The sequence below is a fragment of the Chiloscyllium plagiosum genome, unplaced genomic scaffold, assembly GCF_037043375.1.
Source record: "Chiloscyllium plagiosum isolate Xiang-an unplaced genomic scaffold, Cpla_swu_hap1 HiC_scaffold_9, whole genome shotgun sequence".
NCBI lineage: Eukaryota > Metazoa > Chordata > Chondrichthyes > Orectolobiformes > Hemiscylliidae > Chiloscyllium > Chiloscyllium plagiosum.
The window spans coordinates 68,973,400-68,988,766 of NW_028270147.1; the positions used below are offsets into that span (position 1 = coordinate 68,973,400).

Here is a 15,367-nt window from a genome sequence, read left to right on the forward strand (position 1 = left end):
ATTCCAGCCTTCTACTGAGTGAACACAACAATTTTTGGAGTTGCCATCACTTAAACCAAAACCCCATCTGTGATCTCTGGTAGTTATAAGAAAAATCTCATGACGCTGTCATGAATAAAAGTAAGGGAGATCTTCGCAGCATTTATTTTTAGCTCTCAATCACTGTCATAAAACTTCTGGTCATCATCACCTTACTAATCATGGGATCTTACTAGCGACTTTTGAGAAGATTTGTAGCGCAGTTTGAAGAACCGGATATAAGTTTGCTTGCTGAGCTGGAAGGTTCATTTTCAGACATTTCGTAACCATACTAGGTAACATCTTCAGTGATGCGGCTGGTGCAGCTGCCACCCACATGCTGGTTGATGATGTCACTTCCGCCCCCATGATGGCCACTCCCACAACCACTTCCGCCCCTCACAATTCCTCATGCATCACACATGAGATCAATCCAGCTCTCACATCATCGCTGATACCACACGCTCAGTGACTTCTGCCACCCCTACTGCCATGGTTACCACCACTTCCGCCCCCACCAACGCCACTCACCTGCATTCTGCTGACACTCCCCCCACAGATCCCACTGTCACCATTCCTGGCTCCCAGAACCCTAAGGGGAACACCACCCCTGCTCATGACTCCACCCCCATTCCCCCCACCACCACACCCACACCAGATCCCAGCTCCCAGCCCTGCCGAGTTTTCACCATCCCTCCAGACCTTCCCCTCACTGAGGACGAACGATCAGTCCTCAGCAAAGGACTCACCTTCATCCCCCTCCGTCCACGCATCAATGAATTTAATACACGCTGTGACGTCGAACAATTCTTCCGTCGCCTCTGCCTCCAAGCTTACTTTCACAATCAGGATTCCCGCCCATCTTCCGAGGACTCCTTCGCCCACCTCCAACACACTGCATCCACCTGGACACCCCGCGCTGGCCTATTACCTGCCCTCGACCTCTTCATTTCCAACTGCCGCCGGGACATTAACCGCCTCGACCTGTCTACCCCCCTCCCCCACTCCAACCTCTCACCCTCACAACGTGCAGCCTCGCAATCCCTCTGCTCCAATCCCAACCTCACCATCAAGCCAGCGGATAAAGGGGGCGCAGTGGTAGTCTGGCGCACTGGCCTCTACACCGCTGAAGCCAAACGCCAACTCGAGGACACCTCTTCCTACTGCCCCCTCGACCATGACCCCACCCCCCATCACCAAACCAACATCTCCCAGACCATACAGAACCTCATCACCTCCAGAGATCTCCCACCCACAGCTTCCAACCTCATAGTCCGGGAACCCCCGCACTGCCTGGATCTACCTCCTTCCCAAGATCCACAAGCCTGACCACCCTGGCTGACCCATTGTCTCAGCCTGCTCCTACCCCACTGAACTCATCTCTACCTACCTCAACACTGTCCTTTCCCCCCTAGTCCAGGAACTCCCCCCATATGTTCGAGACACCACCCACGCCCTCCACCTCCTCCAAGACTTCCGTTTCCCCGGGCCCCAACGCCTCATCTTCGCCATGGATATCCAATCCCTCTACACCTCCATCTGCCATGACCAGGGCCTCCAAGCCCTCTGTATTTTCCTCTCCAGACGTCCCCAACAGTACCCTTCCACCGACACTCTCGTTCGTTTGGCTGAACTGGTCCTCACACTTAACAATTTCTCCTTTGAATCCTCCCACTTCCTCCAGACCAAAGGGGTAGCCATGGGCACACGTATGGGCACCAGCTATGCCTGTCTCTTTGTTGGCTATGTAGAACAGTTGATCTTCCGTAATTACACCAGCACCACTCCCCACCTCTTCCTCCGCTACATTGATGACTGCATTGGCGCCACCTCGTGCTCCCGCGAGGAGGTTGAGCAATTTATCAACTTCAACACATTCCACCCTGACCTTAAATGAACCTGGACCATCTCTGACACCTCCCTCCCCTTCCTGGACCTCTCCATCTCCATTAACGACGACCGACTTGACACTGACATTTTTTACAAACCCACCGACTCCCAAAGCTACCTGGATTACACCTCTTCCCACCCTACCTCTTGCAAAAATGCCATCCCGTATTCCCAATTCCTCCGCCTCCGCCGTATCTGCTCCCAGGAGTACGAGTTCCACCACAGAACACACCAGATGGCCTCCTTCTTTAGAGACCGCAATTTCCCTTCCCACGTGGTTAAAGATGCCCTCCAACGCATCTCGTCCACATTCCGCCCTCAGACCGGACCCCTCCAACAATAATAAGGACAGAACACCCCTAGTGCTCACCTTCCACCCTACCAACCTTCGCGTAAACCAAATCATCCGCCGACATTTCCGCCACCTCCAAAAAGACCCCACCACCAGGGATATATTTCCCTCCGCACTCCTTTCCGCCTTCCGCAAAGACCGTTCCCTCCGTGATTACCTGGTCAGGTCCACGCCCCCCTACAACCCACCCTCCCATCCTGGCACCTTCCCCTGCCACCGCAGGAACTGTAAAACTTGCACCCACACCTCCTCCCTCACTTCTATCCAAGGCCCTAAAGGAGCCTTCCACATCCATCAAAGTTTTACCTGCACATCCACTAATATCATTTATTGTATCCGTTGCTCCCAATGCGGTCTCCTTTACATTGGGGAGACTGGATGCCTCCTCGCAGAGCGCTTTAGGGAACATCTCCGGGACACCCGCACCAATCAACCACACCGCCCCGTGGCCCAACATTTCAACTCCCCCTCCCACTCTGCCCAGGACATGGAGGTCCTGAGCCTCCTTCACCGCCGCTCCCTCACCACCAGACGCCTGGAGGAAGAACGCCTCATCTTCCGCCTTGGAACACTTCAACCCCAGGGCATCAATGTGGACTTCAACAGTTTCCTCATTTCCCCTTCCCCCACCTCACCCTAGTTCTAAACTTCCAGCTCAGCACTGTCCCCATGACTTGTCCGGACTTGTCGTACCTGCCTATCTCCTTTTCCACCTATCCACTCCACCCTCTCCTCCCTGACCCATCACCTTCATCCCCTCCCCCACTCATCTATTGTACTCTATGCTACTTTCTCCCCACCCCCACCCTCCTCTAGCTTATCTCTCTACGCTTCAGGCTCTCTGCCTTTATTCCTGATGAAGGGCTTTGGCCCGAAATGTCGATTTCGCTGCTTCTTGAATGCTGCGCTCTTCCAGCACCACTAATCCAGAATCTGTTTTCCAGCATCTGCAGTCATTGTTTTTACCTCGACATCTTCAGTGAGCCTCCAGACGAAGCACTGCTCATGTTTCCTGCTTTCTATTTATCTGTTTAGGTTTCCTTGGGTTGGTGATGTCATTTCCTATGGTGATGTCATTTTCTGGTCTTTTTCTCAGGGGGTGGTAATTGGAGTCCAAGTCAATGTTTTTGTTGATAGAGTTCCGTTTGGAATGTCGTCCTTCTAGAAATTCTCGTGTGTGTATCTGTTTGACATGTCCTAGGATAGATGTGTTGTCCCAGTTGAAGTGATGTCCTTCCTTATCTGTATGTAAGGATAAGAGTGAGAGAGAGTCATGACGTTTGTGGCTAGTTGATGTTCATGTATCCTGATGACTAGTTTTCTGCCTGCTTGTCCAATGTAGTGTTTGTTACAGTTCTTGCATGGTATTTTGTAAATAACATTAGTTTTGATTGTTGTCTGTGTGGGGTCTTTCAACTGCATTAGCTGCTGTTTTAGTCTGTTGGTGAGTTTGTGGGCTACCATGATGCCAAGGGATCTGAGTAATCTGGCAGTTATTTCTGAGATGTCTTTGATGTAGGGGAAGAGTGGCTAGGGTTTCTGGATGCTTTTTGTCTGCTTGTTTGGGTTTATTGCTGAGGAGGAGAAAGTGAGGACTGCAGATGCTGGAGATCAGAGCTGAAAATGTGTTGCTGGAAAAGCGCAGCAGGTCAGGCAGCATCCAGGAAACAGGAGACTCGACGTTTCGGGCATAAGCCCTTCTTCAGGAATTCCTGTTCCCTGGATGCTGCCTGACCTGCTCCGCTTTTCCAGCAACACATTTTCAGCTTTATTGCTGAGGAATCGATGGAGTGTGTCCATTGGGTACCCATTTTTTTTGAATACACGGTATAGCTGATTTTCCTCTGCTCTGTGTAGTTCCTCTGTGCTGCAGTGTGTGGTGGCTCGTTGAAATAATGTTCTGATGCAGCTTCATTTGTGGATGTTGAAATGATTGCTTCTGTAGTTCAATATTTGGTCCATATGTATTGTTTTCCTGTAGACGCTAGTTTCCTTTGATGTAACAGCCCTATTTACATCAATCAACATCACCCTGGCCAAAGAAACACTGACTACACTATTAGAAGACCCAAAGGCACATACATCAAACATCACCAACTTCATCAGCAAGGACAGTATCGTCAAGCTAGTGGACCTATGCCTTACCACACACTTCACTTCAACAACAAAACCTACAGACAAACCAACGCAATACTCATGGGATCTCCAATATCAGGATATGAGGGCGGCACGGTGACACAGTGGTTAGCACTGCTGCCTCACAGCGCCAGAGACCCGGGTTCAATTCCCGCCTCAGGCGACTGACTGTGTGGAGTTTGCACGTTCTCCCCGTGTCTGCGTAGGTTTCCTCCGAGTGCTCCGGTTTCCTCCCACAGTTCAAAGATGTGCAGGTCAGGTGAATTGGCCATGCTAAATTGCCTGTAGTGTTAGGTAAGGGGTAAATGTAGGGGTATGGGTGGGTTACGCTTCGGCGGGTCAGTGTGGACTTGTTGGGCCGAAGGGCCTGTTTCCACACTGTAATCTAATCTAATCTAATCTAATCTAATCTAATTCTTAGCAGAGGCAGTAATGCAGAGACTCGAACAAACAGCTCTGCCAACCATCCAACCCAAACTTCGAGTCCGCTAAGTGGATGACACCTTTGTCATCACTAAATGAAACAAATTAGAGGAAACCTTCAAGACCGTCAATAATACCCTTAGGTACTGACATAAAGTTCACTAAAGAGAAGGAAAGCAACAACAAACTGCCATTCCTAGATGTCACAGTAGAGTGAACAGCCAATGGGGAACTTCAAACCAGCGTCTATAACACATACGGACCAAATATTGAACTACAGAAGCAATAATCCCAACACCTACAAATGAAGCTGCATCAGAATATTATTTCAACGAGCCACCACACACTGCAGAGTAGAGGAAAATCATCCATAAGCATATTCAAAAAGAATGGGTACCCAGTGAACACAGTTCACCGATTTCTCAACTACAAACCCAAACAAGCAGACAAAATGCGTCCAGATATCCTAGCCACTCTTCCCCTACATCAAAGACATCTCTGAAATTACTGCCAGACTACTGAGACCCCTTGGCATCATGGTAGCCCACAAACCTACCAACACAGCAGCTAATGAAGTTGAAAGACCCTATACAGACAACAAGCAAAACTAATATCATTTACAAAATACCATGCAAGAACTTTAACAAACACTGCATTGGTCAAACAGGCAGAAAACTAGCCACCAGGATACATGAACATCAACTAGCCACAAAACGACATGACCCTCTCTCACTCGTATCCTTACGTACAAATGAGGAAGGACACCACTTTGGGACAACGCATCTATCCTAGGACAAGCCAAACCGAGACACGCACGAGAATTCCTAGAAGGATGGCATTCCAACCAGAACTCTATCAACAAACACATTGACTTGGACCCCAATTACCACCCCCTGAGAAAAAGAACAGGAAATGACATCACCAACCCAAGGAAACATATAAATAGAAAGCAGGAAACATGAGCAGTGTTTCGTCCAGAAGCTCACTGAGGATGTTACCTTGTATGGTGACGAAATGTCTGAAAATGAACCTTCCATCTCAGCGAGCAAACTTACACCCACGGGATTTTACTATGTTTTAATTGTTTGCCATCAACCTAATGTGCAATAGTGATTGCAATTCAACAGTTTGACTGTAAAGTGTTTTAGTCCATCCTGTTATTGTGAAAGGTGCTATGTATACTCAATCCTTTTCTTACTTTCTGAGAAGTATAGTTTGTGGCAGGTCTGCACAATGAGTGGTATTAGTGGTGGTAAGAGCCAGATCAGTTAGTTAAAGAGAGAATGCTTTACTGCCCTTTTCAATAATTTATGTCCAGAATACATGCAGTTTTTAAAGAAAATTACATAGCCAGATTAAAAAAGGGTGTGACTGCAATATGTATTTTCTTTTCAACTGTTTCAGGTTAAGATCGCTTGTTGCTGCCATATGATTAAATTTTCACATGCATTTCACAAATGTTAATTGAATTCATGATTTTTTTAATGACTTGTGGATTCTGCAAGTTCAATTTAATGGTAAAGCAGTTGATTTCAACTACAGTTCTGTGCTTTAGTGCCTGGAAATATCTGTCACTGTAATATTCCAGTGTTCAATAATGTACAGTACTCTGTAGCTCCTTGTGACAGTGAACCAGTTGTAGTTTAGAAAGGAAAGAAAAGTTAGTAGACGATGTGTTTACATTAACATGATGCCACATTGCATCCTCAAGTCATCCCAGAACTCCAACACTCAATTGTTTTCCAGCATGGTCAATTTTATCATTAAGTGTATTAGACAATATGGATCCCATTGAGGCCTATAGCCAATGGCAGCAATTGAGGCCAATAGCCAATGTGGTTTTGCTCATGTTACTTGCATTCTTATCCTGTCAGTTGATAGAAGTGTTATTGGCCACCTATGTTCCCTCTAAACTGTATAACCATGCAGCAGCTCAAAGGTTCCTCCACAAGCCACTTACAATCAGCCCCTTTAAGTTACTGTACAGCCGTGTCAGAAATGTAGAGTTGACTGATATTATTTAAAGCAATCAGCTCTTCTCCACAGAAAGGGGGCTTTGTTGATCATCATAATTGTGATTAATCCAGAGATCCCCACCAGCTGTTAATCAGAATACTATCATCTAAACTGGATTATTCTATTTTGAAGGAATCATGGGGTTGCAGTGGGCCAAGCACCTTGGCGATTCAGTGAAGGTCACCATAAATGACATAAACGAGGGCTCTGTGAAGATTATTAGAGAAAATTGTCATCTAAACCGGATGAAGGTGTTATCGAGTAAAAAAGAAGAAGAGGATGTTGAAGAAGGAGAGAATACTTTGGGAACTATTGAAGTCACACAAATGGATGCCAACGTACTCATGCATTTGAGAGCTTTTGATTTCATGTGAGTGAAACAGGTTGCCGCAGCATTTGTCAGATAAAAAACATTCCCTATTTTTAAGAAGCAGTTGTATTTTTCAGGATAGCATCCTGGTAAAAGCTGTAAAATACAAATTTATAGTTTCAAACAGAGCAAGTTCTAAACAAGCACAAAATACTGGGGAGAAATTCAGCCGGTTGAACAACATGTGTTGAGAGAGAAACGGAATTAACATTTTGAGGCTGATGCGACTTTTCTTCAAAAGTGGAAAGGGTTAGAAAATGATGATTTATATACATCTGACAGACGTATAGGAGGAACAAATGGTTTGCAGCCCAGTGCAAAGCTAAACAAGTTGCTAGTTGGGGTGAAAGAGGACTAAGTAACATAGTTGTCAGTTAAGTCGTAGAAGAATGAAAATAGGACCCCCCTCAGCTGAGACGGAGACAAGACAAGGTACGTTGAGGGTAAAGGCTGGTTTGGTGGCTGTGTAAATTAATTCAAAACAAAAGGAAAACAGGCGTCATGAGGTCAGACTCCGAAGTTATGAAATTTAATATTGAATGTGACAAGTAAAATTCAGGGACTAACTTTATTTGCAGTAGGAGATCTGGGATCCCAGGTTATCCACATTCAACTCCAAATACACAACTGGAGGGCAGTTTTGGCAGAACCACAAGTATTGTGGCTGTGAAGGTTATTTAAGTAGTCAGAGAAAACTACAAAGTATATCAAAGAACTGCTGTAACTATATAGTCTTTGACGAAGTCTCCTTTAGATTTTGCTTCCCAATGGTACATAAATGACTCATGCAAATTTTAATACTAAGCATTTTCAAGTAAACCAGTGACAAACTAAGTGAACAGATTTAATAAAGAAATTAATATGAACATACATAGTGCTGTACTTGAAAAGGTTTGGACTGAAATTTTATAAGATCCAAGGGATAAATCAGTGCATTAATTGAACAAAAAGATCCATCTCTGCAGTCAAAGGAAAGATAAATGTTGCTGTGATTCGAGGGGTCCTGTGTGTTTAATCCAAGGAGTAATGTGCTCCAAGCTTGCTTTGAGTCATTTCATTGAAATTTCCAGTTGCATTTGGAAGACAGCTCCACTTGTTGTAATATAAGTTAGTCAGGAATGTAGAGTAATCTGATCAGCTATGATTTTGTTGAGTGGCAGAAGAGGCTTGAGGAGATCAAGTGGTCTACTCCTACTCTTGATACATGTGTTCAGGGCTAGAAACTTGCTGAGATATTTGTATCATCAATAGTCACAGGTGAGGTGCCGGAAGACTGGAGGTTGGCTAACGTGGTGCCACTGGTTAAGAAGGGTGGTAAGGGCAAGCCAGGGAACTATAGACCAGTGAGCCTGACCTCGGTGGTGGGCAAGTTGTTGGAGGGAATCTTGAGCGACAGGATGTACATGTATTTGGAAAGGCAAGGACTGATTAGGGATAGTCAACATGGTTTTGTGTGTGGGAAATCATGCCTCACAAACTTGATTGAGTTTTTTAAAGTAGTAACAAAGAGGATTGATGAGGGCAGAGCGGTAGATGTGATCTATATGGACTTCAGTAATGCTTTCGAAAAGGTTCCCCATGGGAGACTGATTAGCAAGGTTAGATCTCTCAGAAGCGCAGCAGGTCAGGCAGCATCCAGGGAACAGGAGAATCGACGTTTCGGGCATAAGCCCTTCTTCAGGAAGGGCTTATGCCCGAAACGTCGATTCTCCTGTTCCCTGGATGCTGCCTGACCTGCTGCGCTTTTCCAGCAACACATTTTCAGCTCTGATCTCCAGCATCTGCAGATCTCACTTTCTCCTCATAGATCTCTCAGAATACAGGGAGAACTAACCATTTGGTTACAGAACTGGCTCAAAGGTAGAAGACAGAGGGTGGTGGTGGAAGGTTGTTTTTCAGACTGGAGGCTTGTGACCAGTGGAGTGCCACAAGGATCGGTGCTGGGTCCTCTACTTTTTGTCACTTATATAAATGATTTGGATGCGAGCATAAAAGGTACAGTTAGTAAGTTTGCAGATGACACCAAAATTGGAGGTGTAGTGGACAGCGAAAAGGGTTACCTCAGCTTACAACAGGATCTTGACCAGATGGGCCAATGGGCTAAGAAGTGGCAGATGGAGTTTCGTTCAGATAAATGTGAGGTGCTGCATTTTGGGAAAGCAAATCTTAGCAAGACTTATACACTGGGTAAGTCCTGGGGAGTGTTGCTGAACAAAGAGACCTTGGAGTGCAGGTTCATAGCTCCTTGAAAGTGGAGTTGCAGGTAGATAGGATAGTGAAGAAGGTGTTTGGTATGCTTTCTTTTATTGGTCAGAGTATTGAGTACAGGAGTTGGGTGGTCATGTTGCGGCTGTACGGGACATTGGTTAGGTCGCTGTTGGAATATTATGTGCAGTTCTGATCTCCTTCCTATCGGAAAGATGTTGTGAAACTTGAATGGGTTCAGAAAAGATTTACAAGGATGTTGCCAAGGTTGGAGGATTTGAGCTACAGGGAGAGGCTGAAGAGGCTGGGGCTGTTTTCCCTGGAGCGTCGGAGGGGTGACCTTATAGAGGTTTACAAAATTGAGGGGCATGGGTAGGGTAAATAGGCAAAGTCTTTTCCTTGGGGCCGGGGAGTCCAGAACTAGAGGGCATAGGTTTAGGGTGAGAGGGGAAAGATATAAAAGAGACCTACGGGGCAACTTTTTTACACAGAGGGTAGTATGGGTATGGAATGAGCTGCCAAAGGATGTGGTGGAGGCTGGTACAATTGCAACATTTCAAAGGCATTTGGATGGGTATATGAATAGGAAGGGTTTGGAAAGATATGGGCCGGGTGCTGGCATGTGGGACTAGATTGGGTTGGGATATCTGGTCGGCATGGACGGGTTGGACCGAAGGGTCTGTTTCCATGCTGTACATCTCTAAGACTCTACTCTTTTTGTGAAGAGATTTTTAACCAACACTTCTGCAATTTCAATTTGCAAGTGATACATTTGTCAAAATGTCTAAGATTCAGTTTTTTCTTTTAACTAATAGCGCATCAAGGTAGTCCTACTTGTGCCATACTTATCAAAAAAATTCACTTTATATAAATTGAAATATTCTGGCACAGTCTCTCGTCATTTTTTATGTGTAATTTTAGTAATTACTCGAGTAATTTTAAATTATTCCAGTGATTTGTTTCCACAACGTTTTGATTTGTCAAATGCAGTGGAAAATCACTGTTGACATTTGGTACAGAGTAGCTGTGGTTGAAAGCAAAATATTGTTATAGGTGACAAATGTTGCCTGTTCAGGATCTGTTCATTGTTAGTTTATTTGTATTCTGCTCCACCTTGTTCAGCATACTAAACGTTATAGTCAGATTATTGATTAGCTGCCTAATATAATTACAGATCAAGAAGTTGCTAAATACATTCAGTTGCATTTTGTGACTTGTTTGTGTTAGAATTAATTGAAATTTTTTTCTATGTCATACATTTTAGCTTGTAGTGTTGGATTTCTGCTATTTGAGAAATTATATGGCTGCACGAACCTCTACCTCACAGGAAGGCAACTTTAACTTTTGATGGTATTCTGCTGGCATTATTGGGTTTGTCACTCATACAACATTAAAGTAAATGGAAAACAAATTTCCAGTATACATTATGGTTGACTGACGTGACAATGCATGTTTTGCATCATTAGCAAAAGTTAAAATGTTTCTAATTTAGTTTAGAGGCAGCAAATTCTTAGAATTCAGAAGGATTTGAGTTCAAAAGTCATCTGCAACTTGAACTCAGTTTTCAGTGTGTGAGATTTATGTGGAGTGAAGTGTTCAATTTTGAACTTGATTGGGCGAAAAAGAGGGGAAAAATGAACAACTGTGGCCAGTACACTCTCACATACCTATTTCCTGCTGTTAACTAGTTTATTGATTTTCTAATTTTGCGTATTCAGTTTCTTTGGCTCTGTTCTCCAGAGCACATTTAACAAACCCCTGCCTTCCTAACTTGTAGCCTATAGATTTCTTCAAATATCAAGATGCTCTCAAGGTATCTATTTTTGGCAAGACGTCCCTACAGCAAGTTAACTTGACCTATCTCCAATTCAAAAGATGGAATCCATTGGGGTGAGACTGCAGGAGGGATTTTCTGCAGGAGATATTTTGAGGGGGGGGGGGGGGGGGAAGGCTTCCTTGCAGTCGTCAGGTAATGAAGATTGCATCTTGAACAGAGAGTTCTTATGTCCTCTGTAATTTTTTCCACATTGTGACAGACACTTGGACCCATTTGGAACAGCAATAAATTATTTCGATGCTGCCTTCAGAAATGTGAGGAACCTTGGGATTGTTTCTGTGACATCCACGGACATCAGCACTTTGTACTGCAAAGCCTTAAATGTCACCATGCGCCACTACAGTTGTAACATTGTCCGGACTGAGTACTACAAGGAAGTGGCAGCCAGAATGGTCATTGCTTCTGTGGCAAGGTACTCCTGATTTTTGTTGATATATTATCCAAAAACTGACGTGATTATTCCAAAATGCCTTCAAAGTAACTTTCCAGAATGCTTAATTTAAGGATAATTTTCAACCAAGTGCCTAAATTTCCCCAAACATTTATACATATCTGCCTTCATATACAGGCACGTTTTTGTATCCATCCTCAGTTCAAATAGGTATCCCTGACCTTGGATGAACTCGGCTAGTATATGTGAAGCACAATTGTTAACTATTTCCATTGGTCAAGGACTGAACAAAGCTGTTTAGGTGTCAATGTGGAGTCAAGCCCTGAGCTTGACGTAGAATCTCCACTATGGTTTATACCAGGAAGTAATCCTATTCTTCATGTTCAGAATATGCCAAATTATTTATTGGAAGATTCAGTTATTTGTGCTTCTGTTTGTTTGTCAAAAAGGAGTGTTGCATTAAGAGAGAGTTACCAATGCAGCACAGCCTCATTCATACCAATGGGAGCAATTTTATTCTCCAAACAGGCAGGCTGTTCATTCACATACCTTCATTTAAGTTGAGTTATTTTGTGATCACCATTCTGTTTATTCCATTTACTCCTGTTCATATCGCTTACACTGTCCTGCTAATTTGTTAAAAATCACACAACAGGCTATAGTCCAACAGGTTTATTTGGAAGTACTAGCTTTTGGAGTGCTGCTCCTTCATCAGGTCGCTGTGGAGGAGGATCATAGGACACAGAATTTATAGCAAAAAAATCACTGTCATTCAATTGAAACGATATATTGAACAAATCTAGATTGCTGTTGAGTCTTTCATCTTTTAAAATGGGTTTCAGGCTTCGGTTCATTTATGTGTAAATCCCAGAACTTCTTTTAAGTCACATTCTCAAGATAACTTAAGGTTTTATTAAAAAGAGGTGACATCTCAGCTCAGACAGTGTATTAAAGGTGTGAGGTTAGAGTCTGTCTGTATCGCAATCTTGAGTCAGGCTGGTTCCATTTCCAGAGTAGGAATTTATAAGATGTTGAGTGGATTGACTGCCTGCAAGTTGTGTGCTTTTTGAGAAAAAATAGAATGCATTTGCAAATACAATTCTGCAAATGCAAATTCATCCCATTGACACCCCACCCCCACTCCCTTAAATGGATCCCTATACCATGGTACTGTGGTTATTTTGTTCATCCTCCCTACAGCCCCCACACAGGAAACATGAATCTCAAATCTATTAGACATGCTCAAGGGCTGAAACTCCTTCAGCATTATCACCTGGATCTCTCTACCTGCCTCGCTCATAGTCACACCCTCCTGTCCCTGACCAGTGATCAAATTCAAGGTAGTTAATCTAAGGGGTGAGACTGCTTCCAGAAATGCAACATCACATAACTATTGCCCTCCCTGATGCGTCGCAGTGTCAGACTCCAGCTCATCAACTCTGAGTCAGTGTTTCTCATGCAACCAACACTTGCTGTAGATCTGTTCACTATGATCCGCACCACAGCTCCTACAACGTGCAGGTACAATGTGCCTCCTGGCCCTGCATCTCTTTTATTTACTTAATTCTTAGTTTATTTTTATTTTTATTTTCAGGTCTTCTAATTTCTAATCTGTAAATATTTTGCTGATTTAGTTTTAATCTGAAAGTAATCTAATAGTTAATGTTACCAGCCAATGAACTTATGGTTTTCATATGATGTCACTTTTCCCCAAACTCAGACTTCAATTTAAAAAAAATCTTAGCATAAACCAAGAAAGCAAGCAAAGAACACCTCTTCCCCTCGTAATTGAATTGCCATGCTGCTCAAAAATCCCAGAAATGTGCAATCACTCAGGCTATACCTCACTCTGGATGTGATTGTTTCTTCCTGACCGTGTGAAGCATATTCATCAATATTCACCATCCTGATTTCGAAATATATCAGCATTGCTTCACTGTTGCTAGGTCAGCATCCTGAACTACATTGTTTGTCTCCCCACAACAGTTGGACTGCCCTGTTTCAAAAAGGCAGCTTGATATCACTTTCTCGAGGGCATTTACAGATGGACAATAAATGGGGATATAGCCATTGAAGCCCACAAGTGAATGCTTGGTTATTTTTTCCAAAGCACTCAGGCATACAGGTGACACAGTGGTTAGCACTGCTGCCTCACCGAGCTAGGGGCCTGCGTTCAATTCCAGCCTTGGTTGACTCTGTGTGAAGTTTGCACATTCTCCCCATGTCTGCCTTGGTTTCTGCCAGTGCTCTATTTCCTCCCACAGTCTAAAGATGTGCAGGTTAGACGGATTGACTATGCTAAAAATTGCTCCGTGTCTCAGGGATATGCAGGCTAGTTAGATTAACTATGGTAAATGTGGGGTTACGGGGATAGGATAGGTTTGGGTGGGATGTTCTTCAGAGGGTCAATGTAGACTCAGTGGGCCAAATGGCTTCGACCTGCACTGTAAGGATTCGATAATAAAATTTCCTTCTGCAGAAAATCTTCACAACTAACAAAGCCATTTTGGTTTTGTGAATGTATAAAAATACCTTACCTTTCCACCTCCTCTTTCTAATTTTTGTTGTACCTCATTTCCAATTGCCAATTCCAGTTTGGGTTATTCCAGATGAGCCCTTAATTTGAGTTATCACCAAGGCTGAAGGAGCACACTACCACTCTAATCTAGTACTCTACTGGCTATAATTTAAGATTAAAACATATTAATCTGCTGTCAAGACATTTAATTAAATATATTATTTTCAGCAGAAGTACCAAGTAGATGATGCACCTCAGCCTCCTCCCAAGGTTCCTAGCATTTCAGATCAATACCTCATGTTTTTTTTTTTGTTCATAGGTCATGGGCACTGCTAGCTAGGCCAACATTTATTGCCTGGCCCTAACAGCCTTTGAAGAGGTGGTGGTGAGCAGCTTTCTTGAACTGCTGCAGTTGTTGTGGTGTAAGAGCATGCAAAGTACCATCTGTGAGGGAGTTCCTGGTTCTTGATCCTGTATAGAGACTTCATTTTGTTTTTAGTTTCTCCTCGTTCTTGATTGTGTACTAAAATGGGCAAAAATACTGTTTCAAAATCAAGAATGGAGAAAAAAAACAGTGTGTTTTCTATAAGCCAGTTAGTGGAATTAATTGCCATGGCACAAACTATTTTTGTGAATAAGTGAATCCCACCTTATCACTTGGTTCACCTGAAGCTAAGCTTGGCATTCTTCTCCAAAGTTCTGAATATTGCTGCCTCCCAAATCCATTGCCGGACTTTCTCAGAACTCGACATTTGAATAATTCCAATCAAGGATCTATCCTACGTGATGAACATAGTTGATTACACCACCTTCCCCTCAAGTAATTCTTTATAATACTGACCTGATTTCCTTCACTCCACTATTGGCTGTTATTCTTCAGCTATCCAGGCCATGAGCTCTGGAGTACTGTTCTGAAACTTCAACTGCCTCTCATTCCTCTTTCTCGACACTCACTTGCCTCTGTGTGTAAATACCTGACTTCTTGTGATGAGGTTGCAAATTTTGACCAATAATGTTGTTGCAATATGCTTTGGGAAGTTTTGTTGTCTTAATAGATGCTGTATGAATAGAATTGTAAAGTCACTGTCCCCCACAGCCTCCCTATTCCCTTGATCTTCAGCCTGTGATTGCATCTCCCAGAGTCTGAAATGACAACTATGTTGCAACAGGAAACAACTGTTATTTTCTCTCAGACAGGAAGCAACCCAGTC

At 43.7% G+C, this 15,367-nt stretch overlaps 1 protein-coding gene across 1 annotated transcript in view; it reads left to right on the plus strand.

Annotated features, from left to right (window-relative positions):
• trmt1l (tRNA methyltransferase 1-like) overlaps positions 1 to 15,367 on the plus strand; it is a 76,026-nt gene that overhangs the window by 26,630 nt on the left and 34,029 nt on the right. Inside the window, exons 9-10 of the mRNA XM_043699547.2 lie at positions 6,968 to 7,205; positions 11,447 to 11,659. Coding sequence (XP_043555482.2) covers positions 6,968 to 7,205; positions 11,447 to 11,659 — 451 coding nt within the window. The remainder of the gene's footprint in view (positions 1 to 6,967; positions 7,206 to 11,446; positions 11,660 to 15,367) is intronic.